The following is a 17,040-nucleotide window of genomic DNA, read 5'->3' on the forward strand; positions in this document are numbered from 1 at the left end:
AAAGTACCTGCTTTTGTTAAGACTACTGTAGCTGTCACCAATTCTGGTTTAAATATATAAGATTTTGAGATATTTTGCTCTGAATATTTACAGACAGTTAACTGACAACAGTGAAAATTAAATGTAAACTAGCTTAAAGCAAACTCTGTGCCTTATTTTGTTACCTGATGTCACCAGGATGCTATAGAATAGTGTATTAACTGTTCATTTTGATGAAAATAGTGAATAGCATCGTTTTCTATTACAGTTAAGGTAAGATTGACATGGTATGCAGTAACTTGTTGACTGTCTTTCCAAATATGGGCCAAGAGCAGCCTTATCCAGGACTGTCTGATGAATGTCAGCTGAAAATGTGTTGTGGTGATACCAGATCAGTGTAGACACATCTGCACACAAAGGTGTAAGGCAGAAAGTATAAAGGGAAGTTTGAAGTATACAAGTGTATGATATTGTGTTGATCTTTTTGCTGTGATGCTGTAGCTGTTAAATATATCCTTCTGATTACATAATTTGCTGTGAAATGACTTTGTTGGTTGCTGAGGATTTTTGCTGCATTTTGTCATGTGGTTTGCATTAATCTGTGGATCTCCCTGGCTTCTGTTGCACAGCAATTTGTTCTGTGCAGGAGACTTTAAAAGCAGGCTCTTTTACAGCAAGTACAGGAGTGTCAGGAGTGCTTTGAAGGGATAATTGGCTTCCTTCCATTTGAGGATTTAATAGAGCACCTTTCCAGTCCCCAGCACCTCCCATCATTTGGAGAAGCACAGTAACCCATATCTTGTGCATCACTCCAGGAAAGCCGGTTTATAATAGATGAGTTTTTTAAAAGCCCTGCTTTTGTAAGAACTGTCATAGCATGTTTTCTGTCTAATCTGGAACTCAAAAGAGTGTGCTGCTGTCTGAAAACAGGGAAAGTTGACAGTGCTATACCCAAAGGCTCCAGTAATGTTTGAGGAATAGCTTCCAGTTGGAGTGTTTGCTTTGGTATGAATGGATGCTCATTCAGTAGATAGGATTTTGCACTTAGTAGATAGAATTTCGTGCTTAGGCTGGGAGGACAGTTTCCTTTTCTCTTAACACACTGCCAGCATGTTGTGCTTGTGGTTTATTAAACACCAAACAGCAGCATTTCTCTTGAATGTGAACAGAGTGAATTCAAGAGCCTGATCAAGCAAAATGTCTGTGCATATGCTTAAATTTAAGCACACAATTAGGAGTTCTGTGGAAGAGGGATTTGGGAGTTGTAATAAAAAGTGAGATTAGAGATTGGAAAGATTAGAGGATGAATGCCATGAGTGGTCAGGAGAAGCATAAGGCCATTTGGGTGGTCTACTTAGTAATCCTGTAGTTTGGTAGTTATTTTGGGTAATTTATGTTGGTCCTTACTCCTCAGACTGGATTTAAACAACTGAGATGCAAGAAGTGCTAAACATTACACCATATCAGTAACAGTCAAGGATACTGAGGCAAAACTTAACTTTATACTACTTCAGTGATTACTTTTGTTCGTACTCTTTCTTCATTCAAGGTTATTCTTAATTACAAGTGTGGTAATACAAGGGAATCTTTTGCAATGCTAAAGCACTAAAAGATAAGGATGTACATTTTGATTTGTTTGAACAAAGTGATCTCTGTAACAGATACAAAAAAGAAAGAATTTCTGTTCTGACATCAGAGGTATTCGAGACAGCAAAATTTGGACTTAGAAATGCACAAACCATTTCCCTTCATCAGGCTAAGCAAAGTAGGTCTGTGAGGAAGCTAATTCATGTCGTGTATATAAAACAAGTCGAATTCCAGCTACTACAAAGCTTTTATGTAAGACTTTGCTGACCCAATAGGTGGTGGAATATAAATAGATCAACAGAACACCCTTCCTTCTGCTGTTCTGCCTAATCCTTTCTTGCCTTCAGGATTGAAGAGCATTTGATCTATTGAGTCTTAAATCAGACATTGTTTCCAAAATAACCACCAAACCCACCAAAATCCAGGTGAATGAAAATTTAATAGTGTAAGAGTGTTCTTGTGACTGAGAGTGATAAACTGAATTAGAAGTACTCTATTGTCCTTCCTTTTCCCCCCACATATACTAACAAAGCTGTAACTGCCTGGCTTTCTACTTGCTTTTCTTAGCTACGCCTGCCAGGTGGCTTGACATGAGCCTCTTCAAAAAGAGTAATTGTATTAAACCAATATTAATTTACTTTCTCATTTTCAACAATGCTTAAAATGCCCTCTTCATCCTGCCTGCAGATCTCCAGGGCTGCTCAGGAATGGAGCACTCTTTATTTTTAGTAACAATATCTCTCATGCTGAGGTGGAAGAATCTTAAACCAATTAAACACATTAGAAGATAACAGTGTGTGTGGGTTTGGTTCAAGATCTCCATTTTCCTCACTCGGGGGTATGTCCTAGTAGCAGCCTTTCTATCCAAGATGACAGAAATAGTGTGATAAGCTGCTAACTAGGTAAGCAGTACAGCTGCTGCTTTGTCAGGTATTCCCTTGTCAAGAAATCATTTGTGATGGGTTCTGCCTCTTTTTAATCCCATTACAGTTAAGTTTTATAAATTATCTCAGTTTTGACTTAGGATTTTTTTCAGATACCTGTGTCTTTTTAAACATAGATTTATTTTTTTTTAAAGAATTAACCTCTTGTACATGAAGTGGTTTTTTCCAATAGAAGAAGATTGTGTGTGTGTGTGTGCTTTTAACATCTAATGATTTGTTCTTCCCTTTTAATAAAGCTCAGTTACTGGGAAAAAAACTTGTTAACTGGCTCGAGTATTCTGATCCCTTAAAATATGTCTGGGTCCACATGTTTCATTTTTGTGTATACACTCTGATTAGCAGGTTGATTTCATTTTTTTCATTTGCAGAAGTTGGAAAAGCACGTCCTGAACCATCACATGCACCTGACAAGGCCAGAAAGCCTTTGGCTGACACCAAACCTGTATTCATTTGATGTGGAATTCACACAGGTTGGCCCTATTCAGATTGTTTCAATACAAGATATTTTCTAGGAACTGTGGCATGCATTGCTGCATGCATAAGGCAGGCTCTCATCAGGAGGGTATAGCCTTGAGCTTTTTATTTACTCTTCATCTTTAATTTGTCAGAATACAAAGCATGGGGCAGGCTGTCCTGCATAGATTTACTTTTTATAGTGGAACATCAATACAAAATAAAGCCAGAAAGCACTTTATGGAAGTCTAACACCCGAAATGTTGACATGTCTAGCATTGTTCAGTATGGCAGCGTAAGTTGTGTCACCTTTCTTGGTCTGGATTGAGAGTCAAATCCTGATAGGGAGAAGTGACAGAGGTCAGCAGTCTACAGTAGTCTTTTCTCTCTCCAGAAATAGTAGGTCACTAACAGTTTATAACTGTGGATTTCAAGTAAGGATAATAATTAAGCTGTCAGGCTACTTCTCTCTCAAGGGCACTCCTAATACAATACTTTTGAAAATGGTAAATGTGATTTCAGAGTGCTCCAAAAATTGATAAGGGAAGAGGGACAGGAAGGCAAGGCAATTCATGTCAAGGAAAAAGGAATAGTCCATTAGTTAGAGTACTGATACAGCAATTGGGAGGCTGGATCAGTTCCTGTGCAGAGCTGGGTTTGCTGTTCTGCTTAGTGCTTCATCTCCAGCTCAGAGGAACTTGTCTGCTGCCCACTACACGGCCAATGGCCAAACCTGTGAGCTCATAACTCCCACTGGTATTGATAGTGAACAAATTCAAGTACATACTTGTGAGGATCATTTTTCAGAGGTAGCAGGTTTTTGATACTCAAGTGCCCAATTTGCTAAATTACTGTACAGCTAATAGTGAAGAGAGTTTGCATCACGGAGTGTCGTGAAGATAAACGAGTTTGTCAGTGAGATGCTCACATTGTCTCATTCGTTATTTTCCCCTCGTACATGGCATTTGATGGATGGCACACTGCTTTCTATGCAAATAGTTTCACCCTGGCTAGTTTGTATGTTTGTCCACAGGAAGATGTATGGAAAAACGGTGGATTTTTTTGGACATTTTAAATTATGGTTGGGGCAGTTCCATCCTGCAGGTTGTGTTGGCTGAGGACTTTGGGTTTTCCAGCCAGCATCATGTGAAGTGCCCGGCCCTGCTGCAGGTTCTTCTTGCCATTCTGCTACTCATTTTCTCTCTCTGACTTGTGTGCCAGCCCCCATCTCCCTTGGGTTGCTAGCTGGGGAGAGAGCTCCACTTTCCAGCTTTCTGCCAGGATATGGAGGATGATGCTTGTCTTCTCCCCCTTTCATTTTTGCCTTAATCCCAGAAAAAGTGTTATGTGTTTTAGAACAGGCCTAGAAGGACATGAGCAGGCTGCCCCACGCTCCCTCTTCCCATGCTCCAAGTTGTTGCTAAGTTGTGTGTAAACAGACCCTGTGCACACATTCCCTCCTGTCCTTTCAGTGGGACGTGGAAAGTCTGGCCAGCCCTCAGGAAGGGAAAGAATCTTCACATCTGTGTGAAGCGACCATTTTCCCTTCCTTCCTCCACACATGTAATTTTAAAACAAATGTTGCCCTGTAATGCAAAATTTGCTAAAGCATCTGTTTCTTCCCAGGAGCTCTGGAAAAATGTGATCAATGTGACGAGTTTGTCTGCCTGGAAACTGTGTGTGTTAGAGGATGAGTTCAGCATGCAAATTTCTGACAGCTCCTATTTATACCCACGTCAAGGTCCATATTGTCCCTCTGCTGCTTCTCTGCCTCCCCACTCAGTCCCTTGAGCAGTTGGTCCAGGAAGTACTGAGTACGAGGGGTGTGCTGCCATAAACCAGCCCAGGGGAACTCCTGGAAAGGCGCTGGTTTGTGTGGGCTCATCTCAGAGATCCTACTCCAGTCAGTCTCTGGTGTTTACACTGGTGAATCCCCGGAGCCTCCCTGGTGAGCTGTGGAGCAGGAGGGCAGGAGGCTTAAGGATGGGTCTGTCCCCATTCAGGATGGCATCAGGCAGGCATGCAGGATCCTTGTTCTGAGGTGTTGATGTCTGAATTATCCTATGGGAAAGACTTTTCAAAAGTGTGCTTAAGATCATTGTTAATTGTCCCTTTGGAAATAAGAGAGTATTTCCTACTTGCCTGTAACTTTAATGACTAACTCACTGATTTGGGATTTTTGACAGCTGGCACAGCCTCACTTGCTGAGAGTGAAAAGAGAAGATCTCTCTCTGCTTAGCTCTCAGCAGCTGAAGAATTCCCATGAGTGGCAGTTACAAGGTCAATGACAATAGAACAACCTGTGATATTAATATTTTGTAGGCTAAGAAAACGAGCTTGATTGGATGTTACTCTTTTTATAACATTTTGTAGGAAGCACTCCTTTTTCTAGCATTTTTCAAATGCTGGAGAACAATTGTTTGTGTAGAGTTATCTGTTATTGTTAGCAATGCTCTTGCTTCTCTGCAGCTCAGTGGCACTGCCTTTATCCTCTAGAAGCAACGGAAAATGATAAATGAGATTAACAAGCTTCAGTCTGAAGTGAAAACTAAATCTCTGACTATACAACTCTTGTTGAATTCATTCTGGTCAGGGGTTGGTTTGTTCATTCATTTTCTAGGAAAAGGCATCTCTTTCCTTGGCCTCCTGAGAATCGGAAAATGAGATTGAAACTCAGCTGGAGTAGCCTATTTCAGAGCTTAGCCAAGAATACTGCACGCAGCATTTAGGGGTGTAGATGGCTTGTTTTCCTTATTTGCTTCCCAATCAGAAATTGGATGAACCTTCGGGATGCAGAAACAGGGAAAATCCTCTGGCAAGGAACAGAAGATCTGTCTGTACCTGGAGTGGAGCATGAAGGTACTGTGTGACTTTATTGTGCATCTTGGGGCTGGGTGGTGCTGCATTTCTGGGTCACCTGAGGTATAAACATACCCCTACTCTGAAGGACAGATGTCATCTTTGGGCCAGTCATGTCACCTCACTGTGTCTCAGATTTTCCTCACATATTAAAAAGGAACCCTCATCTCCATCAGAGGAGCCTGGGGAATTAATTAAAAACATACTCTGGCCTGAGATTAATGCCCATTGTACAAGGAATTGTTTAGACCTTATCTGGTGTGCAGTTCACTCATCCATCTAGAAGATGGATGACTGCAACCTGTAACAGATGCAGAGGAGAGCTATTAGGAGAAGCCACTGAAAAGATTATGGATGGGAGGATAGTCTTCCTTTGGAGAACAGAGGAAAGAAGCCATTCTTGTATGGCTTAGCAAGAAAAAAAGCTGAGGTGGATAGATTATGTTCAATAAATAGGCTGAGAAAGGCGAGAGGCATCCAGCAAAGGGGGATAATCTGACTGTGAGTTAAAAGAAGGTGTGAGGAAATGCAGTTCTGGTACAGTCCTGCAACAGAACCAATGAGGACAGTCAGAATAATTGTTTTAAAATGAAGGCCATATGTGTCTTAAAGTCATTATATAGTACTTTTGTGTGTGTGTATGTTTTGTGTCTATTCAGGACAAATCACAGGCTAAACATAGCAAACAAAGAACCAAATATATAGCAGAGTGAATAAAATGTATTTCCTTTAAACAGAACTTCTATTTGCTTTTTAAGTACAACTTCTATTTGATTTAAGTACAGATTTCTTTATAAAATGAACTCTTAAGTTTCAAATCATGATACTGTATTACTGCCTTAACTTACTATTACCACTTAGATGAAATAAAACCAATATTAATGTGGTATTGGATTGCTGCTGAAGCCTTAACATTAAGCTGCCTTAAGTAGTGAAAATCACTGCCTGAGCACCTGAAACTGGAATTAATCATCTAAACCAGCTTTTGACAGCAGGAGCTTTTCCCGTCAACTCAATTCAGTGACAGGGCATTCAAAACTGGGAGGCAATTTGGGAGATGCAAATCTGTGAAGTTTAGTTTCTTCCAGTATGCAGGCAGATCTTGGAGTAAGCTGCTGAGGTGTAGCACTTACAGAATCCCGTGTTGTTCCCAGTCACCACAGCCAGCTTTCATTCGTGAAATACAAATAGTCCTTTCATGGTTTAAGCAAAGTTGTAGTCTGAAATGTAAACTCAGTTTGGCTAAGATAGCTTGCTTTCTCATGTCTCAATATTTAAGGTAGCTTTATTAAACTGTATGGAAACATAATGATATGGATATTTTAGTTGAATTGCAGTTTCTAACTAAGTACAGTTGGACCCAAAATGACTTGCTTGATAAATAAGAAATGTGTCATTTCTAATCTAATCAGCATAAAGCATCTGACTAAATGTATGTTAGCTATGTAAGTGCTTAAATAAATGTGCAGGTGTAGAATATCCTCAAGTTAACAAAAAGCAGTAGTAAATTTAGGATTAAGTCTATGCTTACCTGTATTCCAGCATGTCTTAAAATGGACCTAACTGATGAGAATCAAACTTCTTTCTTTCCTGTCTTTTTAATAGAAAAAAAGGAGAAATAAAAGTAAAATGAGTTTTAAGTAAATAATTTCAGTTAAAATTTTCTGCTTAATGGTATAAATATAAATTAAAATCTCTTAAATAAGTTATTTAAAGACTACACAGTGCTACTTGTATTCAAAGTAATCCTTTATTTTGTAGTTTTACAATATTAAAGCAGACACACTCAGCAATCTGTCTTGGGGATGAAAGAAATGTAATTACTAAATTGCAGAGTAGTTTTAATGAGCCATTTTACACTTAACTGCAGAAGGACATTTATCATAACAGACTGTAGTCTGTACTTGTGAGTAAAGGATGGTGCCATGCAGATTTCTATGCTGACAAAAAAGAACCCTAAAAATAATTAGAGAGCTTTTACATTTAACACTCTTCCCTTACACTTTTAATTTCTTCTTTTATCTTTTTTTTCTAACCAACTGTGGGCTGTGTGCTTCTCCATGGGATAGGATGCTGCCTTACATTCCCTAACCCTCCAGCTCTTGAGATTGGTTTCATATCAAGGTCCTACTCCATTAAACTGCTCTACGTTAGATGGATTTGCCTGGGGTTTGGTAGACTCTTCTTTTTATTAAACACCAGCCTGCTCTCTCTTCATGGATGTTTTTAGGAACAGTTTGGCTCATAAAGCACATGCCAGCTGTATTCCCTCCCCTCTTTATTTCTAATAAATTTACATGAAACATTCTCTAATATGCAGGAAGGATTATGCACAATCACACCACTGAAACACGACAGGCTTGGAAGGTTTTTACTATATGGACTCTCCACCATATTCTCCTGATTAGGACCTTTCAGCATATTAATCAGTGCTCCCAAGCTGTCCCTTCTCTTACTCCTCCACCTCTACAAGAAAATAATTTTGTGAAATATCTACAAGGTACAGTTTGCCACTTGGTGTCTCACCCACTGCAAGGGCCCAGAAACCTGGATTGCCAAATTGCTCTCTTAAACTCTCTAGTGTGGCCCCAGCTTTACAGCCTGAGTAGGTCTCAGTGTGTCAGGAACAGGCATTTTGTGTACTTCTGCAGGACAACTTCCCAGAGCTCTGAGGTGGCTCAGGAAGTACTGCTGGGCTGAGAAACACCCGTTTGTGGTTCTCTGGGGATGCACGGTGTGAAAGGGAAGGAGAAGTGGGAAGGGCTCACAGGTTTGGTGTGCTAAGCAGCCCTTTGGCTGCCTGTGATCTTCAACACACTTCCTAAAGTAAAAATTTAAGTTGCATCTCATATTTCAACTTGAAAAATTATGGGGTTTAGTAACAAACAACTGAACCAGGAGACTGAGAGATCAGTGTTGTATCCCTGGTTCTGTCCCAAGTTTAAAATTCCTGGCTCTGGGCAAGGTATTAACCTGTTTGCATCTTGGATTTCACTCTTGCAAATGTAAAAACAAAGTCCTTTGTGTTTGCATTTCTCCTGCTGCTATGATCTTGTACTAGCACTAATCATTATTTCAAGGTGCAGAAAAATAGTACCTGCAGCAGCTGGGTTTGTTTTATTGTGTCCAATAATGCTTCTTTATCTGTTTCACAGCTCGAGTTCCTAAAAAAATCCTGAAATGCAAAGCAGTGTCTCGGGAGTTAAACTTTTCCTCAGCAGAACAAATGGAAAAATTCCGACTGGAACAGAAAGTTTATTTCAAAGGGCAGTGTCTAGAAGGTATGGATGTGCTCTGTGTGCTGCAGCACAGGGACTGACCCAGTGTGGTGGGGATTAGAGAAACTAAAATGGGTTGGACATGGTGATTTTAATTTTTCAGAGTAGACTGAAGCACTCATCTTGTCAGGACTAATGGGCCACAGTATTAGGGATTGCTTTTCATAAGTGTGTTAACACTTTGTTATGTAAGCAAAAAAGCTGGGTAATCATGCCTGAGGGCATAAATCCACCACAAGCTGCCTGAGGCAAGGAAACAGGTTATTTCAGAGTCCCCTATTACTGGAATTCCTGCCTCTTCCTCAGAGTGCTGGCCACTGCCAGGCTGGAGCCTCTGGTTTACCTGGGCTAAGGCAGTGCCACCACCTTTCTTTGCCTCTGACTCCACGTCTGACTCCACGTCTGACCCTGCTGACTCTTAATCTGGGCTTGGAGGAGGGGCAGATAAAACATTGATCCCTGTGTCTTCTGGGCAACCAGTTGCACACTTAATCTCAACTGGATGGGAGGGATGTCTGCAAGGGGAGGAGTGTGGTTTCCCTGTTCCCAATTAGGTGTGATGAAATTTCCACTGAATGCTAAGGAAGTAGTGTGACCTAATCAGTACCATCAGCTATTCTAGAAAGGGAGTATCTGCTCTAAGAGGAGGGCAGGGTTCAGTGCAGCTTAAACTGTACAAAGTAATTTAAATGTAAAATGTTGGCAGCACAGCAGGACAGTTTAGGGAGTTCCCCAGCCTGTTGGATGAAAAGCAAAAGGACCATTTGTGGATTTTATCGTCTCTCAAATGCCTCTGGATCTTCTTTTTACTTTGCAGAATGGTTCTTTGAATTCGGTTTTGTGATTCCTAACTCCACAAACACTTGGCAGTCCTTGATAGAGGCAGCACCTGAATCACAGATGATGCCAGCTAATGTTTTAACGTGAGTGCCTTGGCCTTGCAGAATCCGAGAGCAGGCAAAGCAAAAGCAGTGTGTGGCATTTCCTTGGGGGCCACAGTGGGAACGAGGAGAGGGAACTGCTACCAACTCTGAATCACCTCACGACTGTTAGTTGTTGAGAGATAAAAGAGGCTAAGCTAACCTCATTACCTTCCTTCCCATAGGTCCAATTTGCATTAATATAGTAGTAAAGGTTTGGAGAAAGTGGAACTGATCCTTTTTTAGAGTTGCTTAATTTTTTTGAAAGGGGAACCATGAAAGGATTTCAAAATGTTTTCCAGCTTAATACCCCTTACATCCAGGGTTAAAAATAACTCAGCAGATGTCTGGGCCATTTTCAAGTCAGCTATTGATCACTGACTCTTGTCCAAGATGGTTTTATTTGTGCAATATATCAGCTGTAGTAGCTCCTCTAGTATTTGTTTCATCACTGTACCATTCTGCTGAGCTTTGTGTCTCTAAATTGGCTTATACACCAGGCATTTAGTCACAGGGAGTTGTATCTGGGGTTAAAACACCCTTAACAGGTAGGAAACAGTCATTTTACAGGCACCTGTAGTAAGATTCACACACCTTCCTCAGGAAGGTCTGCTCCTGGCTGCTCTTCACACAAGGACTCCTGAGCAGGTCAGTGATCCCTCAGATGTGTCACAGGAACACATGCTGGGCATTGCCCTGAGTGTGAGCAGCAAGGCTCCAGCCTGGGTGGGATGATGGAAAAGGCTCCTGGAGGGAGGCCCCTGGGAAGGGTAACCACCCTCTCTGCAGTGCTAGATGGGTGCTGGCAGGCACACAGGGAGCACGCTGCCAGCAAAGACAGAAGGGTTTGGGAATCCCGCTGCCAACAAGAGGCAGACTGGGAGCAGCAGGCTCACTGCAAGGTCACTGTGTCCTCTGGAAGACCTCCCTCTCCAGCATTTTCCCTCTGGCTCCCTGTCTGGAGGAAAGCCAATTGCATAGAGCAGACACCGGGATGGGAACTACCATCACTGATTTCCACTCCCAGCACATTCCAAAGAGAGGGTGGACTCAGGGGAGCATCAGTGTTCCAACAGTGCTCCTGGCACAGCCTGCTCAGAACCTCAGAGGTGCTGCACACCTCAGCTCCCAGAGCTGGTGGCTGTCAGTCGGTACAGGAGGAGCCAGATTTGAGAGTCAGAATAAAGAAACAAGCACACCTGACAAGTTGGTTTTGATCATCTCAGGAAATCAAGACATCCTCAGGACTGGGAATCAAGAGAGTCCAGTTCTCAAGTGACCTTGAGGATTTTCCCATGTCCCTTCTTTCCCTGAAGTATGTCCACTTGTAGTGGGCAGCCAAGATCTCTCTTCTATTCAATGGAGGTGTCCTAAAGTAATTTTTGAGGCTTTTCACTAGAACCCTCAGCCCAAAGAAATCCAAAGGGAAATTTGTGGCCCTATGAAATCAGCCTTTTTCAGCTGCCAGGACTTGGAGAGCCCCTCACTTTCTGGTATTCCCAAAGACCTTATGTTTCTCTCAGTGTTCCCATAGCAGGAGACAATGGAGATGTGATACTTGGTGCTGATCAAGGCACTGCACCGAGAGTTCCCAGGATGACTGACTATCAGATTGAGAACATTCCCTGACATTTGAGTTCCAGCACGGTCCATACCACAGCAAAATCCTTACACTCAGCAGGTGCAGCTTTCTCAGTGTTATACCAAGAACCACAGTAGAGGTGGAGCTGCTGCTTTGGTGTTCAAGAGCCAGGTTATTTAGACATGGTTAGATCACACTGCTCAGGTGTCCAGGTGTTGTAATGGTCTCAAAAGTTCTTACTTTTGCCTACCAAAGTCTCCAAAGTCAGCAAGTTAAATCCTCAGAGCTTCTGTCACACCCAAATCCACATTTCCACTGCAGTTTGTACAAAATATGCTTGCATGTTTGTATTTAAGCACTTCTTGAGGGAAATGACATGTTAAATTGGGTGATGTAGCTTGCTCAGCACTAGAGGACAGAGATAGGGAATAAAAAAAGAATTCCGATTGGTTTTCACAATTCCTGCAGGAGAGAGGGGCCTTGAAGGTGCTGGGACTGCTGGTTTATTTTTAGCAATAGGAGTGAGCAGAAGTTTGCTGTCTGAGCACTCTGCAGCCTGAGCAGTACTGTGCCCAGAGAGGGGATGACAGGGGAGGGATGGATGGAGGGAACATTCCACATAGGAATGTGCTTGGGAGATCCTTCAGTCCTGACTGATCCAGGACACGGTGCTCGCTGCACTGTTGTGGGGTGGGTAAGGTGTGAGCCCAGGCTTGTGGGAACGTGGAGAGGAGCAGTTGTTGTCCACTGTCTGTGTCCTTCTAACGCCTCTCCTTTCTCCTCCTTTCCTCCCCCAGTGGTAATGTTATTATAGAAACCAAATTCTATGATGACGATCTTCTCGTAAGCACTTCCAGAGTGAGACTTTTCTACGTTTGAGATGGGGCTTTTTGGAGATGTTTTAGTTTTCCTCCATGCAGTTCTTGGTGCAGAACCCCCCGACTATCCAGTGGAAGACACTCCTGTAGGCGGTGACCCTGGGGACCAGCTCAACGTGGGTTGTGACCTTTGCCCATCAGTTATTTTGCTTTCTCCTCTGACAAGACCAGACCAAACCCTCAGAGACGGGGCCATCTGCTCAGAGATGCCCTGGGGAAGAGAGGCTGTCTCTGAACACGGGCAAACGATGGTCATGCAGAACCAATACTGTAAATTATGTTAGTCTCATCCTTTCTACTTTTCTGGACCCTGGTATAATCTCCCATTTCCACTCACACCAAACTCTCAATGCTTTTCTTTTGGGATTAAGTTAACCTTTTCATTTTTCTCATGTTGTAGGTTTTTATCCTTTTGCTGGATTTCTGTGTAACTGGTCCACACATCCTCTTACCTTGAACTTGTAAAATAGACTGTGATATCACCTAATGTAATTAAAACAAATTTCTCAATTAAAACATTCCTACCGTCCAAAGAAGGGAAGAAATGTTAGTTCTGTGTGTTTTCCTTTCTGTTACAAAAATGCTTCTCAGTGGGCACAAGCTCCCATCACTCAAGCCAGCTTCAGAGGGCTTTCCACAGTCCTGCCTCTTCCATACCCCCCATATCCTGGTTGAATTTCTCTTCCTTCAGCTGGCCATGTTGGAAAGGTGTCCTGACTGCAATGACCAAGGCTTCTCCTTGGCCTCCCCTCTGTCTGTTAATCCCTCGTGGCATTTTGTCCCTTTGTCACCAGTTTTCAAGCAGCACCACACACTGTTCTGCTGTTTGAAGTGCCTGGGGACACTCAAAGCCCTCTGGAAAACCTGTGTTCCCCTGAGGTCACCACCATCAGTCCCGTGCTGGGCTGAGCTCCCTGGAGCTCCACTGGGGCTGCAGTTGATGACACCAACAATCCCCACATGTGTGAGGCTTTAATGACACAGCAGCAGTTTTGCTGTGACAGATTCCTCCAGCCCTGCTTTCCTCTGTCACTTGTAACCAGCTCTAGCACATGGACATCGTGGGAAGGGGCGTCTCCAGCTTCTGCTCCTAAACATCCAGACAGCTCTATGATCCCTCAACGCCTTGGTCAGCCTGTCCTGTGGCTGGGCTTGAGTTTCTCGGGAGTCACAGGGACATAAAAGGCATCATTTCAGACCCTGGATTCAGACCCTGGGTGTAGTTGGGAGGGATACAATGTAAATATTTTTTAGGAGGACTGAAGCTGGACCACTAATTCTCACTAGCCACTGTAGCAGCTTTCTCTTGAGCCTCACAGGATCTCAGCCTGTGGCTGAGACTCACAGGGCAGAGTCTTGGCAGCAGCATGAACCATCCTGGGCCAGCCTTCAAACAAAGACATCAACTGAAACTTCACCCAGCATGAATGACACCCAGTGAGGGTGGTACCTCAGTCAGAGGAGGGACAAAAGGTATCCAAACAGGAAAAATTAAAAATGTTGAGGATCTTGAGAGCAGGTGCCTCTGTGTGTTCTAGGGCAGATGCATGGGAGATTCCAGCACAGACAGGGAGCAGGCACCTCCTCTGCCAGGCTCAGCTACAACCAGGACCCAGAACAAAGGGACAGATGTTCCCAGTGGGACTAAGTCTACCCTGGGTGCCTGTTCTAAGGGCCTGTTGTATCCTGGCCTCCGTCCAAAGCAGCATGACCAGCTGGTCAAGGGAGATGATTCTGCCCCTGTTGGAAGGGGGTACAGAGGAGGCCACAAAAAGGGGAGGAACAGCTCTCCTGTGAAGACAGACTGAGAGCTGAGATTGTTCAGTCTGGAGAAGGCTCCAGAGAGACTTTTTTGTAGCCTTCCAGTATTTGAAGGGGGCCCATAAGAAAGATGGGGACAGACTTTTTAGCAGGGCCCGTAGCAATACGACAAGGGGTGACGGCTTTAAAGGAGGGTCAATTTATACTAGATATAAGGCAGACATTTTTTACAATAAGGGTAATGAAACACTAGAACAGGTTGCCCCATTAGCACTTCACTGGTTGGAGATGTCCCAGCTCATGGCAGGGGGGTTGGACTAAGTGACCTTTAAAGGTCCCTTCCCACCCAAACTATTCTATGAAACAAGCTTGGAACTCCCACACCCGCTTGACCTCCCCGACGCCTGCGGGACCTCCTCCCTGCGGGACCTCCTCCCTGCGGGACGTCCTCCCTGCGGGGCCTCTGGAGGCTCCGCGGGGCTTTAAGAGACCACCGACACGGGGTAAGCAGACCTGGGATAGGGCTCTGGAGGGACGCGGGCCCTTAGACGGCCTTGGGGGACCTCCGGAGCCCCTTCCCGCCCCGCCCGCGCCCGCCCTGCCCCAGTTTGCCCAGTTCGCCCAGTTGGAGCTGGTGGGCCCCTCTGCGGCGGGTCACTGCCGCCCTCCAGTGGTTTCGTGGGAAATAGCTGGGAGCAGCTCACCTGCTCCTGGCCCTGGCCCAGCCTCCAGTCCCCCAGTGCCGGGATCAGCCTCCCTGGCAGAATCGGTGGAGCAAACGGCAGGACCAGGGGAGATCAGGGGCCCGGAGCCAGCCAGCAGAAAGGCCCCGGTAGGGTAGGGGGGACAGTGGGGTCTGACCAGACACCACCCAAAACCCAGGCAAAGGGCCCTGCTGTGGCTCAGAACAGGAGCCTGTGCTTGGCCCAGGCAGCTGCAGGTCCCCTCCCTGTGGGGCTGACAGGATTTGGGAGCCCCGGGAGAAGGAGCAGGAGACACGGTCAACGTGGCTCTGGGGCAGCAAAGGTGCCAGCAAAGGGAAAAGTGTGAAAAGTGGGGCTGGAAAGTACAAGAGCAGACCAGAAGGTCAGGGGTGCAGGTGTCACCACTGCCACCACCCATCCGTGTCCCTGGGGTGGTTCTGGCTGTGACACAAGGGCAGCCCCATCTCACCCTCTGTGCAAAGGTTGAGGGTGAGAAGTGGGTTTGGGGACCAACACAGCAATTCCCCCTTTTATTTACCAAAAAAGTTCCCACCCGGAATTTCACAGCCTTTGCAGGGAAACTTCCTCCAGCCTGTTCCACATGCAGGGCTCTGCACAAGGGGAGGGCTGTATTGTAGGAGAGGGGCAATTTTTGAGGGTAGGACCTGGCTGGGCCATGAGGAGCCTCTCACTACACAGGGCCTTGCCCAAAGTCCAGCCACTCACAAAAACCCTGGCTCACCTGGAGCTGCTGCCTCCCGGCGCTTGCTGGAGCCATCGGCATCTGGCCGAACAAGGAGAGGAACCGGCCGGATTCGGCAGCAGCCGCTGAATCCCGGCCGGCAGCCGCGGCTTTCCCCGGCTCATTGTTCACAGCCGGGGTGTTCTGGCCTCAGCAGCTCCCATGGCAGGCACCAGAGCCTTCCCACACACAGGGCATTTGTTCCTGCGAGAGCCTCGGGGCAGGGAATGTGCTCAGAGGCTGCTCCCTGCCAGCCGGACAGCCCCACGTCGGGAGGGCTGTGAGCCCCACTGGCAGCCTGTGGAAACCTGGTAGAGAGGGCAGGGCGGCACTGCAGAGCCTGGGCACCCAGTTAGAGGCCACAGAGACACACTGGGAAGTGAAGGGAGCTGTGCACAGCCCAGGTGTTGGCACAGAGACATTGGGAATAAAGCTGCACCTTCATCGCCCTCCAACCACGTCTTCACCTGGGAGCCCTCCAAGCTGGGCTGTAGCACAGCTGCTGAGTAAAAGCGAGAGAGGAGGGTGATGCACAAAATTCTTTTGGCTTCAGGGGAGCTCTCTGCACGGTTTTGGGTCCATCACACCATAAGTTTCCCTGAAACACAGACATGGCTGCAAGGCAGGACCCTGCTCCCGAGTGCATGGCGCTCTTGCCTGCAATGAGGGTGACTGGAACAGGGCTCTCACACCCTCTGCCCATGGCCAGCACCCCTTCAGGGCGTCACCTACCTCGGCTGCTGTGGGAGCCCTCAGCTGCCCGACTGCCTGGCAAAGCCGACTGGGGCTCCCGCTGGCACGTGCCCCAGATCTGCCCTGCCCAATAAAGCTCAGGCGGGGAAGCAGAGCCGTCCTAACGTGGTTAATTAGCTGATTCATGAAAGGTGCTGCCGAACAAAAGGCGCACAAACAGCCCAGGGCCACGTTACGTTCGGTGTCTGCTTTGCTACTCTTACCTTCCTGCGGGCTCCGGCAGCGCGGGCAGAGCGTGGCAGCGGACACAGCGTGGTGGCCACGGGCAGCCTGAGGGGTCAGCACCATCTCACCCCACCTCATCCGGCTCCACTGTCCCCCAGCAGCACAGGAGGGCTGGGAAGGTTTGAGTCCCTCCCCCTCTTTTGTGGGGCACAGATCCCACCCCTCGGTTACCATGACCGTGCAGGCAGAGCACCAGCCAGGCAATGAACTGCCCAGACAGGGGGATTTTGGGGCTGCCCCCAAGGAGAGGAGGGCGGCTGAGGTAGAGACAGGACTCAAAAGGCCCTTTTTCAGTCCAAGCTGCCCAATTCCTCCTGCCCTAGGGAGCCTCTGTCCACCAGCTCCTCAGTGCCACAGGACCTGGGTGTGATCCCT

General features: G+C 45.8%; 1 protein-coding gene across 1 annotated transcript in view; it reads left to right on the forward strand.

The window, feature by feature from the left end:
- PDE6D (phosphodiesterase 6D) overlaps window positions 1-13,021 on the forward strand; it is a 33,244-nt gene extending 20,223 nt beyond the window's left edge. Inside the window, exons 2-5 of the mRNA XM_051781672.1 lie at window positions 5,734-5,822; window positions 8,978-9,103; window positions 9,918-10,023; window positions 12,400-13,021. Coding sequence (XP_051637632.1) covers window positions 5,734-5,822; window positions 8,978-9,103; window positions 9,918-10,023; window positions 12,400-12,481 — 403 coding nt within the window. The 3' untranslated portion in view covers window positions 12,482-13,021. The remainder of the gene's footprint in view (window positions 1-5,733; window positions 5,823-8,977; window positions 9,104-9,917; window positions 10,024-12,399) is intronic.
- Window positions 13,022-17,040: the final 4,019 nt, after the last annotated feature.

The sequence above is a fragment of the Manacus candei genome, unplaced genomic scaffold, assembly GCF_025592945.1.
Source record: "Manacus candei isolate 608988 ecotype Guabito, Panama unplaced genomic scaffold, ASM2559294v1 h1tg000015l, whole genome shotgun sequence".
NCBI classification, from domain to species: domain Eukaryota; kingdom Metazoa; phylum Chordata; class Aves; order Passeriformes; family Pipridae; genus Manacus; species Manacus candei.